General features: G+C 39.4%; 1 protein-coding gene across 1 annotated transcript in view; it reads left to right on the forward strand.

Annotated features, from left to right (window-relative positions):
• Nucleotides 1-10,552, forward strand: part of slc41a2b (solute carrier family 41 member 2b) — a 38,331-nt gene that overhangs the window by 8,518 nt on the left and 19,261 nt on the right. Inside the window, exons 4-8 of the mRNA XM_015053184.1 lie at nucleotides 930-1,001; nucleotides 1,833-1,977; nucleotides 2,639-2,785; nucleotides 5,475-5,622; nucleotides 9,452-9,531. Coding sequence (XP_014908670.1) covers nucleotides 930-1,001; nucleotides 1,833-1,977; nucleotides 2,639-2,785; nucleotides 5,475-5,622; nucleotides 9,452-9,531 — 592 coding nt within the window. The remainder of the gene's footprint in view (nucleotides 1-929; nucleotides 1,002-1,832; nucleotides 1,978-2,638; nucleotides 2,786-5,474; nucleotides 5,623-9,451; nucleotides 9,532-10,552) is intronic.

The following is a 10,552-nucleotide window of genomic DNA, read 5'->3' on the forward strand; positions in this document are numbered from 1 at the left end:
AACCTGATCGGCACATCTCTAATATTAATACTTTGTATGACTTGATACCAGTACTAGGTATGAGTATTTGTCTCATTTATCATTCCACACTGATAGATAGGAGTAGGAACTGGGGATGTGATAACTCACATTATTTTGAAAGCGCAACACAGCTTCATGTCAGTGCAAAACTCTTGATGTCACCTGCACACAAGTAGGTACTGTGACCTGCAGACACGGCTGTACTTTTACCATAAAATGGATGCAAAGTCATTTTAAATAGTTTATATTCACTTTTAGCATTTTTGCAATAATATCACAGCATGTCATGGTTAAAGTTTAATTTCACCCACTCTTTAAAGGTCACCTGTGCCTAATGGCAACATGTGCAATCAGCTTGCTGCTGTGGAAGAGCCTGCTCTCTAGTTCTGTCATCAGTTTGCACATAAATGTGCCATTTTTTACCACTTTGGTTAAGATTAGTTCATGTGTGAGTCAAGCTGCTGGAACATCTGTGAAACCTGGAGGAGAACCGATCTGATCCCAACATCCTTCTGGAAGGGTCAGGTTGGAAAACTCTCGTACAGGTCTGCAGCAGGTGGCAGCTAAACACACTTCCTGTTCTGTTCACATGGAGGTAGAGAGGAATTTTTCCACTTCTCAATCTGAACAGAGCTGGAAGCTGAATAAAGAAAAGACAGAGCAGAACTGGGTCTTTGTTGGGGTTCCAGTTGGTGGGCCCCTCCCTCTTTGGCCCCCAGCTCCCTGCATGGAGGAGCTCCACCTTCACAGCACTGTGTCAACAACAAGCAGAGTTCAGTCAGATCAAATACCCTCTGCAGCTCCTCTAAAAGCACATTTAACCCCTTCTGGTCATGCAGTGCTGAAGCACAATTTCAGCACTGCACTACTGTTTATTTTTTACTCTCTCTCTATCACTCTGTATGCAGGTAAATGTTGGGAAGATGGACTCTCCCATAGAGAAGTGGAACCTAATCATCGGCAACCTGGCACTGAAGCAGGTAGTTACCCAGCCGGCTCCCATCCAGCACCCCGCAAAAGTATTGGCACCCAATACGTGCTCACAGTTTAACTTTGGAATTTTCATTGGGATTTTATGGGTTAAACGAGCACAAAAAGGCAAATGTCTTAAAATTGGAAGCAAAATGATCTTTGAGTTGTTTTTTGGGGGGTTTGTTCTGTGATGCTGTTTGTTCTCCATCAAACCTATAAGCCTTCACAGAACAATTCTTTTAAAAACATGAATTATTTAAAAACGGTGAGCTACTTTGTTGGTCCATTGTATAAAATCCTAATAAATTACTCTGAAGTTTGTCACAGCAACGTGAGAAACACTGTGAAACAATTGAAGAGGTGTTTTGCACTGCTTCTGTAATTCCAGGTTTTATTATTCTCATCAGTCAATCAAATTCTTGATTTAACTTTTTTCATATTCACATTTACGGATATTTTAACACAGTAAGTTGTACCTAAAGTTGGAAGAAAAACATTTCTCTTTACTGTAATGTAATTTATTGTAGAGGAATGAGGCCATGGCTGTTTTACCTTCTCATGAGCTGCAGCTGACAGTAGGTGATGAGTTTTCATGTGATTGCTGCTGATCATCCTCCCACACACTGCTAAACACACAGGAACACACAGCTACGTCACCGCGGGATGACGGGCTGTTTGTGTGCCTCGTTGTGGAATAACATCAGTAATGATTGTGGCAGATTATACTCAGATGTAATGATGTGCTTCTTCAACACAGGCTGTCTCTTTTTAATAATGTCGTCTTGTCATTTTTAATTTCTTTTTTTAAACACTCAAGTGAAACCCCTGTGTGTTTCCAGGTCCAGGCCACGGTGGTGGGGTTCCTGGCAGCTGTAGCAGCCGTCATACTCGGTTGGATCCCAGAGGGGAAGTTTCAGATGAGCCATGCTGTTTTGCTGTGCTCAAGCAGCGTGGCCACGGCCTTCATAGCCTCCCTGCTGCAGGGTAAACACTCCTATCATAAAGTGTCACAACTGGAGCTCAGCACCACTTCCTTAAAAAACACTCTCCTCTCTGCGGATATAGTTTGTTACTGAGATGTCAGGGTTAGTTTTTCTTTACTCAGGAAATATTTACTCAGGAGAATAAACTCTTTGTTTTATTTCTCTTTTGTTCCTTTGTTCTTTTTTCTTCCTCTTTTTTTGCTTTTCCCCCTTTTTTCTTTCTACTTTTTCTTTTTTGCTTTTAATTTTTTTTCCTCTTTTCCTCCTGTTTTTTTTCTCCACTTACTTTTCCCTCTGTTGTTCTCTTCTTGCCCCTTTTCCTTTGTTTCCTTTTTTTTCTTTTTACCCTTCTTTGAAATGCTTTGGGGTTCTATCTTTGTCCATCGGGAAACTGAAATGTTTACTTATTTAAAAAAAATATCCCTTCCCAAAGTTTCCTCTTCCAATCCCCTCTGGAAGTGGAAACAGATGTTTTTTTTTTCCTGTTAATTTAACTTAATTTGACTTAATTTCTCCTCGTATACGGCTGCAGCAAACATTTCCACCCTGTCTGACACTTCTCCAGTGACTCCCTATATTTTTTCTCTCCATAATGATCAGCTTAAAGTCATGTTAGTAATGACCACTGCTAAAGTTCCCTGCCATTTTCTCATTGTGTTTAGGTATCCTCATGGTCGGGGTAATTGTGGGGTCGAAGAAGACCGGCATCAACCCGGACAACGTAGCCACACCCATCGCTGCCAGTTTTGGTGACCTCATAACTCTGGCCATCCTGGCCTGGATAAGCCAAGGCCTCTACAAATGTCTGGGTCAGTAGCTAATTACTGTGTTTATGAAGTTTTCACAGCCACAGTCAAAATTACATGACTATTAGCAGGGAGCAGCTGTGTCTTTATTATTATTTTTATTTTCTGGGTTTTATGTTTTCCTCATTCTGAGGGAGAGCTAATTCCAGAAAAGCATTTCAAATGCTCCCAAATGATTCCACATAATGAATTAAGATTTCATAAATAAATTCAAACAGGCATTTCATATTGTCTTACAGTAAAAGTTTTCACAGGATTAAAATAATTCAACACAGCACCTTCATTAAGACGACATCATGTTTGTTACCAGGTGGGAGGATGATTTAAATCAAATCCAGAATGTTCAAAAACATACACTGCAGATTCCGCCATGTCATTTTTATAGAATCAAGACAGAACAAACTGAAAGGCTTAGTAAAAAGCAAAATAGTCTTTTTATGACGTTACCACTGATATAAACAAACATCTGTTGAAAATATGCAAAACTCAGGGTTCTAAATCATCCATTTTTTTCAAGATGCAAATGCTTTAAGGATATCTCTGCTATCATAAAGTTAAATGCTGATACATATTGAAATAAGTCTGACAGGAAATAGGGTAAAGACAGAGAAGGGGAAGACATGCAAAAAAAATGACCTGAAACCAGATCAACCCTCTGCAAACTGAGGCACCAGCAAATCAAATAAAGGTTTTGAACACTGGAGCTTTAAAACAGTGAATAAAAATAATTTCTGATTATATATATTTGAAAAACAGTTTTTTCAAACATCTGATGCATTGCTAAATGTTGATACTAATAACACTTCTACCTGTGAAATCATTCATATTTTAAAAAGTTGCTTAACTCTGCTAGACCATAATTCCCCTCACTCTCTAGATGCGTAATTAGACACTTCCCTCAGTCAGCCAGTAGGGGGCCCTCCTGATTCATTCTGCGGCATGTTTTTGATGTCCTTTCTCCAACAGATCCCATCCAGATAGATGCATTCTGTTCCACCATCCTGTCTTAGGCTCTCAAATAAAGCTGTTTACCCGATACATTAGAACCTCTGTCAAGTTTCATGCAGTCATAGAAATGTGTAAAATTATTAATAAAAGAAACGATTAAATATTTGGAGCTAAATTTAAATAGTTCTAGGACAGAGCTGTACAGTGAGACTGCAAACAGGAGCCCTGTTGTTCTTCACCCCAGTCACACAGATACTTTCTGTTAAATTCACATCAAAACACATCTGCAGAACTTCTAACTTTGGATCCAGTCAGCCCAGTACCAAATGTCGCCACGGTGATGGCCATGACAGCTGCAGGGACTCAGATCCTGATAGGTTTATTTATGGCAGTTGCTGTTGTTGAGGCTACCACAACACATGGAAGTCAAAATTCTCCACATGCAGAAAACTGCATAGTTGTACAAAATATTATGATGCACTGTGTGTGTACGTGTGTGTATAAAGTGCCTTGCAAATGTATGGTGAAACAAAATGAAGCATGTGTTCATGGGGGATCATTTGGGTCATATCTCTATCAGTTTTGCCCATTCATCTTTGCAAAATGGCTCAAGTTTTGTCAAAATAGATGGAGCGTTAAATATCAAGTTTAAAGTCATACAAAAGCAAAACAAAATTCACAAAAGTTTCATCTTTGCAGATTAAAGTTAAATTGTGATGAAATAAAGCGCTCGGTTTTTATTTTCCTGTTTGTTTGAATGTGGTCTGTCAGGCAGTGAGTTTAGTTCAATTACAAGTACTGTTCAAAACAGAGCTTATTAAATTCAGTTTAGAGCTGCATCATTTTCTTTACATCATAATTATGTACTGCTTTTTTAGCCTGCTACATAAAGTGCTAATAACATACAATGATGTTTTTATGATTGAATCTTGTTTGTAAGAGTTCTGACCCAGACTGTTAGAAACTCAGGAAACCTTTGCAGGTGTTTGGAGTTAATTCCCTGATTAGGGTGCAACACCATGGGTTTCTAGTGTCCAATATTATTTTTTTCTTAGACACTGAAATTAACTTCAGAAAAATATTTGACTTATTCTATGAGTTTTATTTCCTGGCGTTCAGTGGTAGTTTTGATGCCCAGGGCAACATTAGAGTGCACCAGATGAAAAACAAATATGATGTATCATTTGGACCTAGAGCTAGTTTTCCATTGGTTCTCTGCATAGTAATGTAGTTTTGGCGCCCCCTACTTACTGCTGAGATTATGGAGACTATTTTACATACTACCCTAGAATTTAAATGGACTTCTTCTTTATGATTTTTTGGGGAAGGGGTCATGGCAGACGGAAGGTATCGTCCATGGTTCTATTTATGCAGAAAACCATAACTCAGAAATACTTACTTGAAATAAAATATTAACTTTGTTACTGTGTGTTTGCTCTTTGCATTTTAGTTTTTGAACAGACAAAGATCATTCATCCTCATTGGCAATTTATTTGTTATCTTGGTGTAAGGCAGAATTAGCAGGATCACTTAGGACATTGGTAGGAGCGGTTAGAGCGTTTCCACCACCAGTACTGTATGCTACGGGTCGGTATGGGTCGGTATGGGCCGCTTTTGCCGTACCACTCAGTGGAAACAAGGCATTCTACAATTAGAATAACTTATGCAAACTTGTAATAATAAATGATGTCCATGGGAGCCAAAGAAATGCATTTTCAGCATGTTTCTCCTGCTATCTTCCCAGACTCCTATCCTTACGTATCATCGTTGGTTTGCGCCTTCTTCATGTGTCTGACTCCTCTGTGGATCGTCATTTCCTCCAAGCACCCAGCCAGCCGCACGCTGCTGTACTCCGGATGGGAGCCAGTCATCACCGCCATGGTCATCAGCAGGTGTGTGTTATGTTGTCAGGAGAAGAAAAACTCAAAGTGTGGGTTTTGTGATCTTGAGAGGATTTCATGTGTCATCTTTCCAACACCTACACTGCAGCCTCTAGTGAGTTATCAGGGTGATAATCTTGCAATCCTTGAAGACTGATGTTCACAGATGTTCTCCATACGGTTTGCTGAGTTTGAGTTGTTTTGTAAAGAGAGAGTGAAAATATCAGCTCCTAGTTATGTGAAGCTGCTAGAGCTTTAAAAAGCTCTGAATGTCCTTCTGCTACTTCAGGTTGATTTTTACACACCCAATTCTACTGGAACACACTTCGGTTTGTTGTTATGAATTTTTTTGCTAGTCACTGCATCCTGTTTATGCTTCTCCCAGCATCTGCTTTGTTGGATGACGCATTCCCTTAAACAAATTGCAGCAGTGAGCGCTCACACCCTCCGTTCCCCTTGAGCCTGGCTCCTTAAAAATAAAGCCCAAAGGAGGGAAACAACTCTCTTCCTCTGCAGCTCTTTCTTTTCTCTCGGCGCACATAATTCAACCCGGCCTTTCACTCTTTATTAGCCAGGGAGATGCAGGAAAAATTAATACTAGCAGTGCATATCATCACCTAGGTTGATTATTGAAATATCAACAATAATCTGTTGGTTTATTCAGAATGAATGGATATTATTTAAAACTTACCTAAGTCAGATTATCAGTTTAGGGGGAATATTTGTAGGAGTGAATGTTCTGAAAGAGTAGCACAGGAAGGACACAAAGTATGTCCTTAACTCTGATATCACAAGCTGCATTCCCTTTATAAATGTGTGCAGAACTTTATCAAAAAACACAACTGCGGTGTTTCTATCAAGTAAAAAGCGTGAAAAGGTTTGTTCACACAATCAGTCATTAAAAAAAATAAATAAATATGTTGCAACATCATTCTCCAACTACTTCCCGTCATCTTCTTCTTCGTGGTTTGGATCAACGGCAACATCAGAATTTTGATCATGTGACCTGTGTGATGGGGAAAAAACTGTTTCCATTGTAGTTTTGCCAAGAAAACAATTTCAGTACAGCCAAAGCACCACCTTAACCTTAGAAAGGTTAACCTTTCTAGGTTGCCACCTTAACCTCAAGAGGTTAAGGTGGTTAACCTTAACCTTAGAAAGGTTAACATTTCTAGTTTAAATAAGAGGTTAAGGTGGCAAAACTTTGCATCAAAAAATGAGTTGTTTTTCAAAATTGCTGTGTTTCCATTAAGTTAATTTATTTTTGTAATTTCAATTTGCACAAATCTCTGAATCCAGTCCTACCTTTAAAGCAATCTCTGTCATTCAACAGAAATTGTTTCCGTTGAACAAATTTATTTTTGAAATGCCAAATATCAATGTCAAAGTAAATGGTCAGTGGAAAAGCAGCTATTGATACCAACTTTCTCCAGTCCTACTGATACCTCACATCATACAATATATTTTTCCTTGTGCTGTTAAAACATTGCTGCGGTTTAAAATTAAGTCTAAACATTAAAAAAAAAAAAATTCAATTTCTCTAAAACGGTTCCAGGTTAGAGCTGTCTCATTGTGTCAGCTAATACCTTCAGCGTTAGCGAATGGAGATATTGGTACAACAAATAAAAGTGGAACTTCTTGCAGGAAATATGTTTTTCTACTAGATCTACTTAAAATAAAAGGTATGTGTAAAGAAAAGAGCCCTTATTTACCATCTTAAATTGTTAAATATTTTATTGTGTGGTTTTTTTATTGTAATGCAAGAAGCCCTCCTGCAACAAACACTCATTAATTATAGATGTTAGGAGCAGATCCAAAACCTGTGTGTGAGGGAGTGAGTAGAAAGAAAACCGTGCTGTGATTTTTATTACATGACATTTATCATCATTCCGACCTCCTTTTCTAGTCAGATGTTTTCTGGCTTGCAGCATTGGTTGCATCCATTTTCATGGCTGAGTCGAGAAAAAATTGAAAGAGAGAAATGGAAAATAAAGCAGCTGGAAGTTACTGAAGATTTATGACCTTTAGGTGTGGAATACAGAGCTCAGGCATCGACGCAGAATACAGTGGCCAGCCAAGACTAAACCGGGGGATAGCAGCGTCCGAAGCAGATAAACATTTTCCAGTCCAGTATGGTCTGTGACACGTTGAAATGGAAAGAGATAAACCATAGCGACTTTGCTGTAATCTCAGCTTTCCTTTTGTCGGCCCCCAAAGCTGGACATATATTTTCTCCTGTACTAGTGAACTGCATGAACATCAGCTATACCTTCCATAATCAGGTCCGTTTTGACTGAGACATTGGAATGTAATTGTTTGCCATAAGAAGTGAAAAATTTGTGAAACAATGTAACAGGTCAGCTGACGTTGAGCACTAACTCCTCCCACACTTTTGCAGAGAGAGGAGTTGACCGCAGCGATTTTCAGTCAAACTATGACCGATGACACTTTCACTGCTCCAATTGGTGATTTCATTTAACCAAACACACCTGGGTCAAATGACTGAACTGCTGTTATTCAGCTGATGTTTTTATATGTTTTCACAATGTAAAGCACTTTGGACTGCAGTTTTGTTGAAATGTGCTATACAAGTAAAATTGATTGATTCAGCTGTTTCCATCCAACTGTCAAGCAACTTTTGAGCAAACTTTTAAACCGCCGCTAAAAAGAAAGAATTAGGCTTGTTTCCATCCACTCATTTGAAGCAAATCACGGAAAGTGGGATTTCATCAGATGTTGACGCTACACATGGCTGAATAAACAGGAAGTAGAGGTTGTTACTAGCATGTTTACCCAAGTCTCTTTTGAAATAGATTTTTAATGTCAATGAGACATTCCTGGTCAAATAAAGGTTTTGGATCACACATCTCAGATAAATGAATCGTCCTCAGAGCTGGAGGTTAGGACTTTGAAATTTTCCGATCCTTCCACCACCACCAGTGGAAGGGAGTGTTCCTCCACACCCATCCCAGCCTAGAGTGCCTCTCGCCAGCCACTGCATGCTGACAGACCTCCCATCCATTCTGGAGGTTTGGGCGGTGAAAGTTCATTACCTCAGAACTTTTTCAGAAAATGTGTTTCCATCTTCCTTTTGATGCATTGAAACACAAATAAGCAGAAAAACATTTTTACAAAATAGAAGTATTACGGTATTTTGAATTTTCATCAACCTTTTCTAACGCAATACATTAGAAAAAAATGTTGATGGAAAGATGGCTATTGAAAGGTTGTTGCAGTACCTCTGGAGGAGAACCCAAACAGCAGTAGCTGTACAAAGTTTCAAAAGCTTCTGTGTTTTCCTGCTATTGAGAAAAGATTGCTATCCTGCTTGGAGAGCAACCTGGTGTGCCAACCATGAACTTCTCTCAGCGTTTAAACTGATTTCTAATCTCTTCCAGTTTGGGGGAAGTTTAGATTTAATTAATGATTGAGAGATAACCACTAACAGACACCACAGGTGATTGTAAATATATAATGTAAACTGAAAATCTGTTGCGGATGGATGGATGGATGGATGGATGGATGGATGGATGGAAACTTTATTCATCTCTTTCCCTGTGGGATTTACCCACAGGGAAATTACAGTTCAGTCTCCCACACAGCACCAATACAAACCATTTTTAACAGGTAACAGTACATATGAGCAGCAAGCATAAAAACTGGACCTGGTCCTTGTGTGTAAGGTCATGTAAGGCCAGATCCTTTATTCCACATTCACCTCCTAGTCAACAAATGATAAAACTGGTTCTTCTCTATTTTTGTTCTTTTTTATTTTTATTTTTGCCCTTTTTAATGTTAAAAATAACACCATCAGTTAATCTGTGTATGTTGTGTGTTGCAGTATTGGAGGACTCATTCTGGACAAAACAGTGTCTGACCCTAACCTAGCCGGCATTGTAGTATACACCCCAGTTATCAACGGTGAGTACTGGCTGCTCTTTTTTGTTATATGAAAAAGTTTGATGATCTTAATTTTAATTTCCAAATTTGTGGGTGTTTGGATCAGTTATTTCAGTTTGCTGTATCATATAACCCAGGGGTCCCCAAACTACGGCCCGTGGGCCGGATCCCGCCCGCCTCCACATTTGGTCCGGCCCCCTGAATAATACCAGAAAGCATTCAGATATTTTTATTTTTTTCATTTACCGTATTTTCCGGACTATAAGCCGTTTATATGTGAATTTTTCTTCAACCACCAGGGGGCTCTTTAGCAGGAAGTGAATCATTGGAAGTCTCGGGTTACTTGCGTGCCAACATTGAGCCCACAAGCAGCAAAATGAGTAAGAAACAGATCAGATGTCTTTGGAAAGTTTCTTTGCAAAAGAGAAAAGGCCCAGAGAAGAGACAGGAGAATGGATTTATCCTGGACTGGTAGGTGAGTCCCACATTACAAGCAGCTCTGTGTAACATGCGGCGACCAAGATTCAAGCTGCTTTGCCACATAGAGACCAAGCAGGCTGTGCTCAAGGAACACAGCTCGGGTGTTATTGTCTCTCATCACTCCCTGATGTCTCCTTGCAGAGAAACAAGCTCAGGGCTCCCGTTAGTCATTATTGTGAGTTAAAATTTTCACGAAAGTAAAATGTTCGTTTTTGTGGCGCTTGTTATTTTGAAGGGATATGTAAACGTTACCATAGCGACCAGAGTCAAAGAGCATTTGGGCAGTGGTCGAGAGGAGATGAGTAGAGCTTGTGAGTCGTAAGTCTGGTTTAGACGACAAGATTTAAGAATTGTCGGCCGATTCTCCAAACCTCTGTGATCACAGAGCTGATAAAAGTACAACAGGTTCGATCGGTTCGTGTTCAGCCACACGGTAGGAGCAACACGAACCGATTCCAGTCAGGAACATCGCGATTCCAGAAGAAAATCCACAAAATCCCCAACATAGCGGGAATTTAGAATAACCAAACACGGATGACGATGTAGAAACAATAGTGACAGT

Source organism: Poecilia latipinna, unplaced genomic scaffold (assembly GCF_001443285.1).
Source record: "Poecilia latipinna isolate Pla-1442-1.1 unplaced genomic scaffold, P_latipinna-1.0 Scaffold1166, whole genome shotgun sequence".
NCBI classification, from domain to species: Eukaryota; Metazoa; Chordata; class Actinopteri; order Cyprinodontiformes; family Poeciliidae; genus Poecilia; species Poecilia latipinna.